General features: G+C 53.0%; 1 protein-coding gene across 4 annotated transcripts in view; it reads left to right on the top strand.

Moving 5' to 3' along the window:
• Positions 1–16,796, top strand: part of RYR1 (ryanodine receptor 1) — a 117,222-nt gene that overhangs the window by 68,195 nt on the left and 32,231 nt on the right. For 2 of the 4 annotated variants that reach the window (XM_078438457.2, XM_078438456.2), the window contains 17 exons: positions 802–972; positions 2,516–2,575; positions 2,861–2,998; positions 3,544–3,656; positions 3,862–3,958; positions 4,208–4,314; positions 5,867–5,918; positions 6,053–6,121; positions 7,518–7,617; positions 7,896–7,975; positions 8,069–8,145; positions 8,979–9,052; positions 9,712–9,729; positions 10,844–10,924; positions 15,625–15,713; positions 15,809–15,937; positions 16,034–16,138. In XM_078438457.2, coding sequence (XP_078294583.1) covers positions 802–972; positions 2,516–2,575; positions 2,861–2,998; positions 3,544–3,656; positions 3,862–3,958; positions 4,208–4,314; positions 5,867–5,918; positions 6,053–6,121; positions 7,518–7,617; positions 7,896–7,975; positions 8,069–8,145; positions 8,979–9,052; positions 9,712–9,729; positions 10,844–10,924; positions 15,625–15,713; positions 15,809–15,937; positions 16,034–16,138 — 1,560 coding nt within the window. The remainder of the gene's footprint in view (positions 1–801; positions 973–2,515; positions 2,576–2,860; positions 2,999–3,543; positions 3,657–3,861; positions 3,959–4,207; positions 4,315–5,866; positions 5,919–6,052; positions 6,122–7,517; positions 7,618–7,895; positions 7,976–8,068; positions 8,146–8,978; positions 9,053–9,711; positions 9,730–10,843; positions 10,925–15,624; positions 15,714–15,808; positions 15,938–16,033; positions 16,139–16,796) is intronic. The other 2 variants (XM_078438458.2, XM_078438459.2) reach the window with 1 other exon arrangement.

Here is a 16,796-nt window from a genome sequence, read left to right as displayed (position 1 = left end):
TTGGCAGTTGGCTGTGCAACCTTAGTCAAGTGTCTTATTTTCTGAGCCTTGGATGGCATCTGGCCAGTGGCCCCCGGGGCCCTGGGGCTCTGCATGTGGTCTCAGCAGTGTCTGGCTCACACACAGGCCGTGCTCCGTATTGCGAGCCGGAGTGAATGTGGCTCCGGCCGAAGTTTGTCACTGGGGCTTCTCGTTGGCATGACTGGGGTGGCCCTGGCCCTGGGTCCGCACCCAAGGCTCCAGAACACGGCTGTGGGACTCTGTGCCCCGTGTTTCTGCTTCCAGACCTCTCTGGATCTCTCTTACATCTTCTGTCTTCCTGTCTCCTTGTCTGCCTGAGTCTCTCAGTGTCTCTCTTTTTCTCCCAACTTCTTTTGTCTCTTGAGACTCTTTACGGTTCTGCATCTTTATTTCATTCTGGGGACCTCACTCTCGGGATATCAAGTGTAGGGTTGCGCATGTTGTGGGGGAGGGGAGGTGCCGTACTGCCAGTTGTTAGGGGATTCTGGGAGAAGACTGCCAGAGGTTGGGAAAGGCCCAGAATTTGGGGATAGAGGTTGGGAACTGGGGACAGAGGCTCCGTCTGGGAGGGTCTGGGGTGAGGGCTGGGGGCCTGAAGTGAAAGATCAGCAAGGTCTGGGGTGGAAATGGATGCGGGCTCTCAGATGGGGGAGGGGATGCCCGGCACCCAGGCTGCGGGCTGGAGCCCAGGCCGTGGACAATGGCACAGGTTGGGGCTGGGGCCTGGGGCCTGGGGCCGGGCTGCGAGTCGGGCTGGTGCTGAGCCCCATGTCTCCACAGTCAGGTGGCTCGGACCAGGAACGCACAAAGAAGAAGCGCCGAGGGGACCGGTACTCTGTGCAGACGTCACTGATTGTGGCCACGCTCAAGAAGATGCTGCCCATCGGCCTGAACATGTGTGCGCCCACTGACCAGGAGCTCATCGTGCAGGCCAAGAACCGCTACGCCCTGGTGCCTGCACAGCCCCGTTACGGGAACCTGCCAGCACCCTGCTCAGCACCCCACCAAGCCCCCAGGACCCTACTGAACCCCCAGGATCCCACTGGGAGTCCTCTCTTGGGACCCTAATGAATCTTTCTCCAGGACACTGAGGACTCATGGGATCCCCTGGGATGCCCTGAACCTTCCCCTAGGTTGCTGAGAATCCAGGGCTCTGCCCAATATCTTAGGATATTGGGCAGAGCCCTGGGACCTAAGGATCCTAATTGGAACCCCATCGAAACCCAGGAATATCATTAAGACCCCTGGGATCCAAGGACCATATTGAGCCTTCAAGGACCCTCCTGAACACCCTCCCCCAGAACCATGCCTAACCCGTTAGGACCCTGAAGGCCCCACCAGAGACACCATGAGCCCCCCTGAGACGCCTCTGAGTCCTCCACCAGGACCTCCCATTGGGACCCATTGAGTCCCCCATGATCCCACCGGCCCTCCCCTGAACCTCTGGGTCCACACTGAGCTCTCCAGCTCACCAGCTCTTTCCCTCAGGACCCTGCTGACCCCGCCCTCTGGGCTCTGTTGACTCTCAGGGTTCCAGTGAGCACTCTGATCTTAAGTACCCCCCAGGATCCTAATGGCTCCTTCCCCAGAACCACACCCAAACCTGTGATGTATCAGGATTCCTGAGATCAACTGATCCCACTCTCTGAACCCCCTGAGGCTCCAAGGAGGACTCCCAGGATCCCATGCACCCTTAGTATGGAATAGCACCCCCCAGCCTTACCAGCCTTACCTGAGAAGTCCTTCCAGGACCCTGCCCAAGACCCCTTGAGTCTCCCCAGGACTCTGCTAAACACCCTGACAACCTATTAACTCCTCTGGGGCCTCGAAGACCCCTGACTCCCCCTGGTATCACAAACACCCTCTTTCCTGGAGCCCTAAAGTCTCCTCCCTTCAGGACCTCAATCTCCTCCTAGGACCTGCTGAGTCTTGCCAAGAACCCACGGAGCCCTCCAGGGCCCCTCTGACCCCTCAACTTGGTCTTTGAGGGCCCCTCTCTTCTGGGAATCCCCCCCCCCCCCGCTGACCCTTCTTTGGCCTCCATGAAAACCCTACTGGTGACTTGGTTGATCTGCCTGATCCCTCATGACCTCTGCTGATCTTGTTGTCTCCCTTATACTCCCCCCCCCACCTCCTTTGATCTTCAAAAACTCCCTGCCCATCTCGCAGCCCCACTTTGACCCTCCACTGACCTCCAATAATCCCTCGGTGGCCTCATTTGACCTTTGAGGGCATTCTCTCATCACTCCCTACCTCCACTCACATCCCCACAAGGCCCTTCTAATCCTTACTGTCTCTTCAAGGTGCATCTGTGGCCTCTAGGACTCCCTTCTGACAATTCCTGACCATCGGACCCTTTCAGTTTCTCTCAGATGCCCCCCTCCCCACAAGCCTCTCGCCAGCTGCTGGGATGATGGGCCTGGAAGGGAGAGGGAAGTGGGTTAAGGAGGATGCTGGGCCATCAGAGTGACCCGGTCTGGTCATGTCTCCCCAGAAAGACACAGATGAGGAGGTCCGGGAATATCTGCAGAACAACCTTCACCTTCAGGGAAAGGTACCCTCCTTAATCTGCAACCAAAAGGGGCACGTTAGGACAGTAGCAACAATAATAGCCAAGTACACTTACTCTGTACCAGGCAGGGTGAGAAGGACCTTAACGTGTGCTCACCCACCGAATGAATGGTCAGAATGAATGGTCATGGCACCGAAAGGGGGGCGGGGCAGCCAGAGAAGCCCACCTCGAGCGAGCGGAGGGGCCCTCAGACGAGCCCGGCTGGGGAACCGGGAGCCAGCAGGGGGAGGGACCCTCACGCCGGCCGCCCTTCTTCCCTCCCGTCAGGTGGAAGGCTCCCCTTCTTTGCGCTGGCAGATGGCCCTGTACCGGGGCCTCCCGGGCCGTGAGGAGGACGCCGACGACCCCGAGAAGATCGTGCGCAGGGTCCAGGAGGTGTCTGCGGTGCTCTACCATCTGGAGCAGGTGGCTGGGCTGGAGGGGTCTTGGGAGGGGGCGGGGAGCTGGGGTCTCTGGGCGGAGCAAGGGGCGGGCCTTGAATCTGTGGGCGGGGTCTGAGGGTGAACCTTGGGCCTCTGGGTGGAGCCTGGAGTTAAACGCGAGGCTTTAGAAAGGAATTTGGGAACCCCAGGGGAAGGACCAGGTGCTTAGATCTCGGGCCTAGGGGCGGGGTCAGGGTCAGAATTTGGGGTCTAGAGTGGGGCCTGGTGAAGACGCCTTGACTCTGGGCAGGACCGTGGGTGGGTCTCTGGATGGTGACGGGCCTGGGTAGTGACCCTGGGCCTGTGGGCGGGCCTAGGACAGACATTTCGGTCTGGAAGCAAAGCCCAGGTTCGAACCTTGACTCTCTTGGTACGGCCGGGGAGTTCCTACAGCCCTGTGAGTTGGGCCTGAATTTGGGCCTGGGCATAGATGGGCAGTTTCACCCAGGGGGTCTGGGGTAGGAATCACATCGGGGTAGAGGCGGGGACATGACAGGTTGCCGCCCGCGTCCCCCCCCTCCCCCCCAGATCGAGCACCCTTACAAATCCAAGAAGGCCGTGTGGCACAAGCTCTTGTCCAAGCAGCGCCGGAGGGCCGTCGTTGCCTGTTTCCGCATGACCCCCCTGTACAACCTGCCCACGTAAGACCCCCGGGGTAGAAGGAAGCTTGAGGGGCGGTGGAGAAGGGCTGGCTGAGGAGGCGGGAGGACAGAATGCCGACCTCATGGGGCGTTGGGGAATGGCTGGGAAGGTAGATGTGTGGAAGGACAGAGGAGGCGTGGAGCGGGGATGGTCTCAGTGATGCCACACACCTCCTCTCCTCCCCCCCCCACCCCTACCCCGCAGGCACCGTGCATGTAACATGTTCCTGGAGAGCTACAAGGCCGCATGGATCCTGACCGAAGACCACAGTTTTGAAGACCGCATGATAGATGACCTTTCAGTGAGCTGGGGCCTGCCTGGGAGTATAGGGGCAGGGCTGGATAGGGCTGGGGGTCAAGGCTGCTGGCTGCACATTTCCGGGGGTCACCCTTCACCTTGAGGGGTATGGGGAGTGGCGGCCCCTGGCTTGGGTGCAGCATGTGGGGAAAGAGAGAAAATCCAGCCACAGCCGGGCTGTGTGTGTGTGGTGGTGGGGGGGAACAAGTGGGGACTCTAGAACCCCCTTTCCCAAGCCCCACCCCTCCCCTAGAAAGCTGGGGAGCAGGAGGAGGAGGAGGAGGAGGTGGAAGAGAAGAAGCCTGACCCCCTGCACCAGCTGGTCCTGCACTTCAGCCGCACTGCCCTGACTGAAAAGAGGTGAGGACCGCCCCCCCCCCTCGGTCCTGGGGAAGGAATCTGCTTCCTCCCCGCCCCTAGCAACCACCCTGCTCCTCGAGGCAGACCCTGTGTGTCCTAGGGGAGCCCCACAGCCCATCCTTCAATGTCACTTTATGAGGACAGGCAGGGCCACCGTGGACCATTTTGCAGGCTGAGCACTTCACAAGGGCATCGCTTCTGAAGAGTTCACATCCTAGGCAATATCAGCGTAGGCTTGTCTGGATGAAAGTGTCTTGCTCAGACAAAATCAGTAAGTTACGAGAAAGAAATCAGCACGTCATAACAAATTTCCCATAGATGGAAGAAAGGAGAAGAGGGCTTTTTCTGATGCACACAAAAGCTTTGTACAGGCTAATGACAGTCTTGGGACTAAAACAAGGGTGCTGCTGGGAACAGTAGTAACAGGCAACATTTATCAAGTGCTTATTATGTGTCCGGCCCCGTGCCGGGTCCCTGACGTATCTACTCTCTCACTGAATCTTCGCACTACGAGACGGATACCACCGTCAGCTCCTTTTTGTGGATAAGGAAATAGAGGCGTAGGGATTTATGTTTCACACATCCACGAAGTCAGGAGGGAGAAAGTCCAGGGCTGGGCAGCGGCACGGTGGCAGATGGGGACCGGGCTCTGTTCGGGCTTTCTGCCCTGCCATTCTGACCTTTTGTCTTGTGGTCATAAGATGGATCGCTGAACTTCCAGACACAACCACATGCCAGGCAGAAAGAAAGACAAAGCCTTTTGTTCCCTCTGAGCAAAATCAAGATCTTTTTTATCCAAGAAAAGGCGCTCTCCTTGGTGGGCTTCTGTACATCTCTCATCTGCCAGCATTCTGACATCAGGCCACCACCAGCTACACGGGACACTGGGACACTGAGCGTCCTGTTTTCCATCCTTTGGAAAGCCATGACTCTGGAGTTATATTATCCAGGGTTGAATCGTGGTACAAGCTGTGTGGCTTGGCCAAGAAGGATCTTTGTGCATCTGTAAAATGAGGCTAGTAGTATCTACCTAATAGGATTATTGTGAGGATTAATTTGTTAATACATATATAAAGCACTTAGAACAGGGACTAACTTAGAGTAAATATTCAATGGGTGTTGGCCGTTACTACTACTACCATTATTATTATTATTATTATTTTTGCTGAGGACACCCAAGAAGGTCATAGTGGTCAAATGAACCAACAGGTGGCAAAATGGCCCTAGAAGCTCCAGGTGTCCATCACATCATTTTGGCAACCCCAGTGGAAAGGGAGCACATCTACCAATAGTTCCAGCAACACTCCCAGAACGAGTTCCAGTGGACCAGCATGAATCCCATAACCATCTCGTATCTATTTATTGCGGTGGCCAAGCAGATCGAAAATACCAACTGGCTCATCCTCAGTCACATGCCCACTCTGGCCGTGGACAGTCTCTCCCACCCAAACCACACAGCCTGAGCATGGCTCTCCAAAGGAAAACCGGAAGCTGTTATGAGATGGGGGTCCTCTCCACCAGGTCCTGACTCTCTCCTCCCTTACTTCCTCAGCAAACTGGACGAGGATTACCTGTATATGGCGTATGCCGACATCATGGCAAAGGTGAGGCCCTGCCCCCATCCCCCAGGCCAGGCTCCCTTCTCCCCAGCTGCAGTGCCTGTCCACTGACAGGGCGGGGGGTGAACTGGGGTGTCTGCCCTGTTCACCGCCATCCCTAACTGATGCCCCATCCCCAGAGCTGCCACTTGGAGGAGGGAGGGGAGAACGGCGAAGCCGAAGAAGAGGAAGTTGAGGTTTCCTTTGAGGTAGGTGGGATCAGGAGGTCCCTGAGAAAAGGGATAAGGGACCCTGCCTTCGGTCATTCCTCATTCATTCAGCCTGTGTTCACAGAGTAGTGCTCTGGGCCCAGCCCTGTGCTAGGTGATGTTGGGGACACGGCAATGACTCAGTTTACTGGCAAGACAGATACATCGAGCAGACAGCAACAATATTCATGGTGGTGATGAGGGAAGCTCCAGGCAGAGGGGTCAGGGTCGGGGAATCCAAAGAAGCTCAGGGAGACATGGGGGGGCGGGGGGAGTTTAGAGGACTGTGGAAGCCCAAGCAAGGTGCCTGACCCAACCTGTGGGGGAAGGGTGTCAGGGAGGGCTTCTCGGAGGAGAGATGTCTGAGCAGGAGGATAAAAGGAGTGTGCCAGATGAAGAAAAGGAGAAAGGTGTTTCAGATAGGGGGAACAGCATGTGCAAAGGCCACGCAGTGAGAAAGAGCTGGTAACCACGCAGCTGACCCATCCATTCATCATTAAGGCAGTCAGTAAGCACTTCCCCAAGTTTCTTAACCGTTTTTCTGCCAGGGTCCCTTTTGGCGTCTGGTGAAGCCTCTCTTAGAAGTATGTTTTTAAATGTATAAAATGAATTCATAGCAGAGGAAACAAGCATGTTGAAAGAACCATCAAAATATTGTTTAAAAAATTGTAAGACAGTCATAACTGCCTTTAGGGTTAGGGTTAGGCATCCTTCAAATGACACGATTTCACAGTGGGGCCAGTAGCTACAGTAACTGATGAGTAATGAACATAAGCAGTGTTTTAAGATGGCTGCAAAAATAACGCGGCATGGAAACATCTGTGGTCCTTCTTGGTGACACAACCATGGGTTCTAATATTGCTATGATTTATAATGGAAGGAAATGCTCCGTTTCAGTCAGAGGGCGGTAAACATAAAAATATAATTTTTCCCCTGTTCAAGGCCCCTTTGGGGGTCCATGTGTGGGTCCAGGTTAAGGTTGCTCCGTGTCTGGCCCCGCACTGAGCACAAGAGACAAATCGTGGACTTCAGTCCCAGGGGATAGAGGGAGTTCACAATTAAAGAAATGAGGTGTGGGGACGCCTGGGTGGCTCAGTCGGTTAAGTGTCCGACTTCGGCTCAGGTCATGATCTCGCGGTTCTGTGAGTTCGAGCCCCACCTCGGGCTCTCTGCTGGCAGCTTGGAGCCTGCTCCAGATCCTCTGTCTCCCTCTCTCTGCCCTTCCCCAGCTTGCGCATGCGCTCTCTCTCACATTTTAATAAACGTTTTAAAAATGAAAAAAAAGAAAGAAATGAGGTGTGGTTGGAGCAGGGAGGGTCAGGGTGAGGCTGTGAGGGGAAAAGGCTGGCTGGCGAGCCTGGACTCACTCGGTGCCACGGGCCTGGCTCTGCCACAGGAGAAAGAGATGGAGAAGCAGAGGCTCCTGTACCAGCAGGCGCGGCTGCACAACCGGGGAGCCGCGGAGATGGTGCTCCAGATGATCAGCGCCTGCAAAGGTGCCCTCGTGCAGGCCCTCCTCCCGAGCCCACGCATCCTGTCCCCACTCCCCGGGGACCTCGGGGCACCCTCGCCCACCCCGCATGCCTGTGCTTTGCACGCCAGCACTCACACATTCCACTTGCCTCGCCATGTCTCACCCGTCCCTCGCCCTGGCATGCTGCTCCCCCACTCCCACTTCTCCCACGTACCCTGGGATGGCTGTTTTCTGGTGGGTGGAGAACAGTGCTCTCAAACTGAGCGGACCCTCTTATGCCACCCTCCGTCCCCCCGGCAGGAGAGACGGGCGCCATGGTGTCCTCCACCCTGAAGCTGGGCATCTCCATCCTAAATGGAGGCAATGCTGATGTGCAACAGGTAACAGGAGAAGGGACTTGGGAAGAGGGCTAAGAGGGGTGGGAGGTTCCTGTGTGACTCCCAGCTCCTCCTCCCCGCCCACCCCTTCTGTAGAAAATGCTGGATTATCTGAAGGACAAGAAGGAAGTTGGCTTCTTCCAGAGTATCCAGGCGCTGATGCAAACATGCAGGTAGGGTCTAGGGGACATCTTTCAGTCACGCTCTTTGCGGTTGCTGTGCCCCCACTCGGTACCACCGCCAGCAACAGAGGCCCACTCAAACTAGCTCAAATACCAGGGAGCCGATCATCATAACAATAGCGAGAGGCTTTAAGAATGAACAGTTGGAGGGGCTCCTGGGTGGCTCAGTCGGTTAAGCATCCAACTTCAGCGTGGGTCATGATCTTGGTTTCATGACTCTTGGTTTCAGCTCAGGTCATGATCTCACGGTTGCTAGGTTCGAGGCCTGCATCCGGTTGACAGTGCAGAGCCTGCTGGGGATTCTTTCTCTCCCTCTGTCTCTGCCTCTCCCCTCCTCATGCTGTGTCTCTCTCTCAAAATAAATAAGTAAACTTCAAAAAAAAAAAAAAAATGAATGAACAGCTGAAGCCCAAAGCTTGTGGAGAATTCAAGAGGCACTGAAGCAGCAGGGAACTGGGGCTCTCTCTGATGACCCCTATTAACTTGACTACTACCTCTGCCTTTGTTCTCTTCTGGCAACTGACTCCTCCCCTCCCCCACCAGCTTTGCTAATTGAGGGTTTCTGTTTCCTCCTGATTTCAACTTGTGCGTATTTCATCCTGGCCCCACCTTACTTGTGAGCTGCGGCCACATGGCTTCTTCCAGTTCTGTTTCTGCTTCCTCTCGATGATTTCAGCTCATTCCTGGTTTACCGTGGCCCTCCACTCGCTAACGGCAGGGTGGGGTGGGGGTGGGGGTGGGGGCGTTGCAGGGCTCTGAAAGAGGGCAGAGGCCTCAGCCCATCTTCCCCATCTTTCCTTCCACCTCCCCCGCCCCTCGCACAGCGTCCTGGATCTCAACGCCTTCGAGAGACAGAACAAGGCAGAGGGGCTGGGCATGGTGAACGAGGATGGAACCGGTGAGGCCCTCTCTTGGGCTTCCCTCTCCTGGGACATCCTCTTCCTTCGGGATCGCCCCCTCGCCCACATTGCCCAAAGCTCCCTTCCTCCAAGACTCCTCTGCTCCACAACCATCCCCAAGCTCCACCCCCCACCCCCACCCCCACCTCCCGTGCAGTGGTCCCCAGGCCTGCCCCCACATTCCTCCCGGGTCTCCCTCCTCGGGGTCCCCACCCTTGGCTGTCCTTCTGTCCTGTGTTCTCTCACCCATCACCACACCGACCCCTGCCCTCCACGTGCCCCAAGTCTCCCACCCTGGTTGCTGTTCTCATTAATGTCCCTAATCCGGGTTAATCGAGTCTCCTCTTTGCCGTGTTGTGACGTGTCTAACTTTTCTGCCCTGATCCTCGCCTCCTGCCCTTCCACCTCGACTTGTACACCTGTTTTTCTCTTCCCTCTTCTTTCTCTCCCTCCACTTTTACCCTCATTTCCTACTCTTCCTTGGTTCCATCTGTCTCCTTATCGGTCTGATTCTCTGTGGTTGTTCCTCTCTTCGTGTCGATGTCTTCTTCATCTCTGACTGTGTCACTATTTTTCTGTGTTTGTCTCTGTCTCCTTCCTGTCTCTTTTTTTCCCTCTTTTTTCCTGCTTCCTCCTCCCATCCTGTTGGCTGCCCCAGTCATCAACCGCCAGAACGGTAATTCCCCCAGCCCATTCCCCTTGCTATGCTGCTGCACCCCTCCCTTCTAACCCCCAACTGCCCCCCTCCACCTGGGGGCTGAGGATCTGGGACATCCGGGGAGGGAGGAGCCCTTCAGCGACGCATCCCGCCTGCAGAAAGTCTTGAGATCAGGGGTCCAGAGACCAAGATTCGGGTCCCCGATTAGCCACTAACAATACCCGAGACTAAGAACAAGTCTCTTCCCTTCTATAAGCCTCAGTTTCCCCATGTGTAAAATAGAAGCTAGAGAAGATGGCAAAGATCCCTTTCCAGCTGGATGTTCTCAGACTTCCAGACCCAGATTCGCAGTCCCGGGGTGGGGTAATCCCCACTCCCACCTACCCCCGCTCTCTGCGCCCGCGACCCCAGATTGGTCAAGTCTGTGGTTCCCATACGCCAACCGGATTGGTTGCCCCCAGCATCCACTCTGATTGGTGTGCGTGCCTCCTCTGCGCCTGCTCTGGTTGGCCCATCCCTATCTAGCCTCCGTTTCTCTCTTCCCTCCTCTAGAGCCCACGGTGACTGGCTTCTTTCAGATGCCCATTCTGATTGGCCCATGTTTACACGCCTCCCCCCCCCCCTCCCCCGCATCTCCTGGATTGGCTGATTTCAAGGCATCTGAGCCAATTGGCTGGCTTTGGATCCACTCCCTGCCCAATCCCCTCCTGCTCAGAGCCTTTGCGTGAAATTGACTCCAATCCCCTTAATCCATTAACTCCGCCCTCCGTGGCCCTGGATGGGGGCTGAGGGAGATACCAGCTGCCTGAACTTCTGCTGGGTAGGCAGACATTCCCAGACGGCACACAAGTGGTGACGTCAGAGGAACACAGATATTTAGAAAGACACTTGAGGCCCCAGCTTCATGACTCAGGACCCTTCAGGTCTTCCTTTGCTGATGCCTCTGAAATCGGGACCCCCTGGTGTCATGGATGCCCGTGGCCCTCACAGTGTCTTTGAAGTGGCGGCTGCTCCTCCCTGCGCACCCGTGCTTTGTGCATGCGTGTGCAGTGTGCAAGGGCCGTATGCATGTGTGCGCTCTCCCCTGACACATCTGACGCTTTCTGGGCCCTGCCCCCCCTCTTCCACCCAGGAGAGAAGGTCATGGCAGACGATGAGTTCACCCAAGATCTGTTCCGTTTTCTGCAATTGCTCTGCGAGGGGCACAATAATGGTGAGGAGGAGGGGCGGGTGGGAGAGTGGATGAAGAGGAGGCCAGGGTTTGGGGTCAGTCTAGAAGGGTTGCCTGAGTTAAACTTCAGGCCCCTCCCTCCTTATCAGAGGTGGCCTCACCACTCGCCCTGCCCCGATTGTCCTCCATCCTTTATTTTCAGCCATTATCAAGCCCTGCCCACCCACCTTCCTAAATCGCTCTTGAATTTCTGGAATCTAGCCCCTTTGCTACACTTTCACCTCTTCTAGTCAGTCCAAATTCCCCAAAAGAAATCTGCCCCCAAACCTACCTGCCCCCAGATCAGTTTGCCCAAATGAGCAATTAGCCACATGGCATTTTTCCACAGGCATTTTGCAGCAGCTGCCAGAGTTAAGTAGATGCAGATTTCCATACTTTGGTTTTGTAGGGGGGGGGGGGGGGGGAATCACATGGCATTTTAAAATGAGTTTATTAGAATCACTTCTTAATTTCACTTCTAAAATACTCTGCCAGGTGTATTACAGATCCTTTCCTAACTTAAACTAGAGTTTCCCCAACTTTTTTTCTGGTTCAGGCGGTTTAACCAGATCAAGGCTGACACAGCAAGCTAGTGAAACATACATAGCTCACAGCCTTAAAGGGACCATCAAACTTCTGTACAGCAAACTTTCTACCCAATGCCATTTCCTATAACAAATATGCAAGTCTCAGGGTTGTGGTTGTGATACTTAGCAGGTAATTGTGAAACCACAGACTGCCCAGAAACTAAGCTTCATGACAAGAATGGAAGTAATCATAAATCTAACTTCCATAGAACCTGCATCCCATTTGCTAATGTTGGTGAAGGTAACTCATATGTAAATTTCTTTAATCCACACTCTTCTCTGACATGCGTCAGATGTGTCAGGGGAGAGCGCACACATGCATACGGCCCTTGCACACTGCACACGCATGCACAAAGCACGGGTGCGCAGGGAGGAGCAGCCGCCACTTCAAAGACACTGTGAGGGCCACGGGCATCCATGACACCAGGGGGTCCCGATTTCAGAGGCATAAGAAGAAAGGATTAATTTCTTTAATCCACACTCCTGAAGCAGGATCCATTGCTCTGCATTCTCAAAAGCTCTTATGTCCACAGCCAGTTTTTCTTCAAGGTTCATGAAATACCTTTGTGCCATGTGACTAGGACTTTGTTTAATTGTAACTAAGGTGGAATCAGTCTTTGGGGTTTTAAATGAATTTTATTCCCTGGATCTATGATTATTTGGAAACGAGAAGGTGCTAAAGGGGGGAATTCCTCTCTCCTACCAAATTTACAAGCCAGTCCTCTGCATAAATTCGTGGACCCATTAACCAGCCCAATCAAATAAACATTTGAAATATCTTTCAAATCTCAGGTGCCTCGCATGTCTTGAGTATTTGGTGCCATTCGAAGTAGACAACAGGTTTTTCTCTTGTACATGTCTGAGACTATGTTCTTGGTTGACAGCTTTTTATGGGAGAGGGGAGCTGTATATGTAAACATTTAGGCATATAGCCCAGTTGAAATTAACACAAAGGAGTTAGAAAACATATACATTTGCTTCTAAAATATTGAACATTTGAGCATAATCTTCATCTACAGTGTGAAACCAGGCAAAATGGTTTATGAAATAGAAGTGATTATGATACAGCAATTACGAAATAGATGTCAGATGGACAGTAAAACTTTGGGGGGAAAAAACCTTTCAAGGGCTGGTAAAGCCATCCTGGGCAACATGACATTGCCATGAACGTGCAAAGGACTTAGCTGAAGTTTGTTTTCATTGCCTTCACAATTTGATGATCATTTGGCAAATGGGTCTACAGAGGTGGTTCTCAAACTTAAGAGGGCCTCAGAATCACCTTGAGGCCTTGTTAAAATACAGATTTGAGGGCTCCGCCCCAGATTTTCTGATTTAGTAGTTCTGGGATGGAGTCCAGTAATTCTTGTCTCTGACAAGTTCCCAGGAGATGCTGAGGCTACCGGTCTGGGACCCACACTTTGAGAATTACTGCTCCAAAGTGCAGCTGTTAACCTCAGCACTCTTTAAGGCTCTTTAAGAACAGCTAATGTTTATTGAGCCCTCGTACCAGATGGCTATCCTAATTTTTTTTTAATTTGGAAAAAGCATTTATTTATTTATTTTGAAAGAGAGAGAGGGGTGCCTGTGTGGCTCATTCGGTAAAGCGTCCAACTTCAGCTCAGGTCATGATCTCGCGGTTTGTGAGTTCCAGCCCCATGTCAGGCTCTGTGCTGACAACTCAGAGCCTGGAACCTGCTTCCGATTCTGTGTCCCTCTCTCGCTCTGCCCCAACCCTGCTCCTGCTCTTTCTCTCTCTCTCTCTTTCAAGAATAAATAAAACATTAAAAATTCTTAGAGAGCGCAGTGTAAGTGGGGGAGAGAAAGAGAAAGATAGAGAGAGAGAAGGGGAGAATCCCAAGCAGGCTCCGTGCTGTCAGCACAAAACCTGATGCGGGACTCCATCTCACAAACGGTGAGATCATGACCTGAGCTAAAATCAAGAGTCAGACGCTTAATTGACTGAGCCACCCAGGCACCACTGTCCTAAGTTTTTTATGTACGCCAAAGCATTAAAAATTCACAAGAGCTCCGTAAAGTAGGGTGTGCTGTAACCACCATGTTACATATGGGGGAACTGAGGCACAGTCTGTGCCACACATAGGGATTCAATAACTTGCCTGAGGTCACACAGCTGGGAATTCATACAGCCCACTCCTACTTACCTTTCCCGCCTCAGTTGAGGTCCCTTCCCCCAGGGAGCCTTCCTTGATTACGTCGTCGTCAGCTGAGTTAGGCATCTCCTCTGGGCGACTGCAGCCGCCTAGGTTTCCCACCTCACAACCCTGATCATTCTGCTCGGTATTCCCCACCACCACCACCCCTACGACCCATGAACCCATGTTTATAATTATTATTATTACTAACTTCTCAACCGCAACCAAAATAGAGAGAATGGTCTAATAAATGGTACCCATCACTCAGCTGTAGCAGTTATCAGCTTTTTGCCATAGAAGAATGTTTTTCAAATAGTGGCAACCAATGCACCAGAGGATCGTGAACCCGTGTATTTCAGAGGCTCTCATCTGAATTCCACGCTGATATGCCTGGGGAGCATATTTTTAAAATACACTAAAGCCCAGTGTTCATTCACCCTCAGAGATTGTAATCTAATTGGTCTAGGGTTGGGGCTTGAGCAGGGGGACTTTGAAAAGCCTCCGGGTGATTCTAACATGCAGCCAGGGTTGAGAGATTGAGGACTACGAATGTAGTGAGTTAAGATAATTTTTTTAAATATAATTTATTGGCAAGTTGGCTAACATACAGTGTATACAGTGTGTTCTTGGTTTGGGGGGGGGGGGTAGATTCCCGTGATTCATCGCTTACATACAACACCCTGTGCTCATCCCAAGAAGTGCCCTCCTCAATGCCCATCACCCATTTTCCCTTCTCCCTCACCCTCCACCATCAACCTTCAGTTTGTTCTCTGTATTTAAGAGTCTCTTATGGTTTGCCTCCCTCTCTGTTTGAAACTATTTTTTCCCCTTCTTGAGATCAGAATTCTTTTGTAGGTAACTAGACTAGCACAGGACAGAAAATACCAGAATACATAGCACATGTGTGAGTATGTGAAACTTCTGTTTTGGGTATATGTGGATATAATTTCAGTTTAAACACATGTACTGGGTTTTAATGTAAAATGGTTCCCCTACTGTAAGCTGCAGTCAGAAAAGATTGAAAAATTACTACACAAGAATATAAACTTCACAAGGACAGGGACTTTTTCTTTTACTGCTGTATTCCCAGGGCCCAGAACAGTGCCTGGCACATCATAAATGCTCGATAAACTTGTAGTACCGAAGAATAAGTGGCCAATCTCCATCTCACATTAGCAGATAGTATGTGCTCAATAAATAGATATTGAGGGGAGCCTGGGTGGCTCAGTCGGTTGAGCATCCGACTTCGGCTCAGGTCATGATCTCGTGGTCCGTGAGTTCGAGCCCCGCATCGGGCTCTGTGCTGACAGCTCAGAGCCTGGAGCCTGCTTCCGATTGTGTCTCCTGCTCTCTGCCCCTCCCCCACTCATGCTCGCTCTCTCTCTCTCTCTCTCTCTCTGTGTCAAAAATAAATAAACGTTAAAAATAAATAAATAGATAGATATTGAACAAATATACAAAAGAAATGGCAGATATTTATCTCTTCTGGCTTTGGCTAGGTGCTCAGTAAATATTTGTTGGATAAATGAATGAATAAATAACCAATCTTCCATCTCCCCCATCACATAGTAGGTGTTCGATAAACATTTTTGGAAACAAACGGAAGACTGAATCTCCATTTTCCCCTGCTATACTGTGGGTGCACAAGAAAGGTGTTTGCGCGGGGGGGGGGGGGGGGGGGGGAGGGGGGGAATGAATGAATAAATGACCCTCCACCATATCTGGCATGTAGTTGGCCCTCAATAGTTATTTACATAAATGAAAAAATGATCCTCATCTTCCTCTGACACACAGTAGGTACTTGATAAAGATTTATTAAATAAACTAACGAGAACAATTAAATGCCTCTGGCATACAAGAGGCACTCAATAAACCTACTGCATAAATGAATAAACGACCCACTGTCCACCTCCCCTAGCACACGGCAGACTCTCAGTGAACGAATGGCTTTTCTTCTCCCCAGATTTCCAAAATTACCTACGGACACAGACAGGGAACACGACCACCATTAACATCATCATCTGCACGGTGGACTACCTCCTGCGGCTGCAGGTGAGGCTGTGAGGAGGTCCAGGTGTGACCCGGGTGGGGGGTTGTGGGGCCCCGGTTGGCCCCAGCACCCCTTCACACCCCGTCGGTCCCCCCAGGAGTCCATCAGCGACTTCTACTGGTACTACTCCGGCAAGGATGTCATTGAGGAGCAGGGCAAGAGGAACTTTTCCAAGGCCATGTCGGTCGCTAAACAGGTGTTCAACAGCCTCACCGAGTACATCCAGGTAGGACCCGCCCTCTGGGGCGGAGCGAGGCCCCCCCACCCCCTATCCCCGCACCCTGCGCCCTGCTTGGCGCTCACTGCAGCCCTCTGCCCCCAGGGCCCCTGCACCGGGAACCAGCAGAGCCTGGCGCACAGCCGCCTCTGGGACGCCGTGGTGGGATTCCTGCACGTGTTTGCCCACATGATGATGAAGCTCGCTCAGGTTCGAGACCCTCTGTTGTTCTTCCTGCAGCTGTTCTCGGGCATCCCCGAAGCGGCTCACTTCCAAGTCAGTTTCTCACCCAAGTCCCCCTGGCATGTTCCAGAAGAGTTCCCTAGGGGTGGCCAAATCCATCTTCCTTCTGGATTGGCTCTCTGCATGACCCCGCCTCCTCCTCTGCCACCACCAATCGGCTGGCTTCCCATGCACACTTCCATTGGTTTGACGTTTGGGCCCCGCCCCCTTGGGCCCGGAGTTCCTCTATGATTGGTTGGTGTTCTTTTCTCTGGGGTGAGGTCCTCTCAGACTCCGACCTCCCTGGGGATAGAAAGGGGGTGTCTTTCTAGAACAGGGACTGGGGCTGAAGGAGTGTTTTGCTTCTTTATTCTGCCTGCGGCAGATGACGCCCATCTCGGGCACCCATGATGTAAGGTCCCTGTCGAGTCCTTCTCCCATTTCTAGAATCCTGTGTACCCTTCCCCTATCACCCCTGCCCCTTTGCAGTCTGGTCAGTGCCTCATGCTCTGCTTCTGTCTGGTAAACATATTCGAGGCTGTACCGTCCGCATCCTGAACGGCATAAATGTAACAGTGTTCCAGCAGATGGCAGTACTCTGTACGCCGTATTATAATTTCCCCGCAGGAAGCGTCTTGAGGAAGGG

This window comes from Panthera onca, chromosome E2 (genome assembly GCF_046562875.1).
Source record: "Panthera onca isolate mPanOnc1 chromosome E2, mPanOnc1 haplotype 2, whole genome shotgun sequence".
Classification (NCBI taxonomy): Eukaryota; Metazoa; Chordata; class Mammalia; order Carnivora; family Felidae; genus Panthera; species Panthera onca.
Note: the sequence above shows the minus strand (reverse complement) of the source record. Positions and strands in the feature narration are given on the sequence as shown.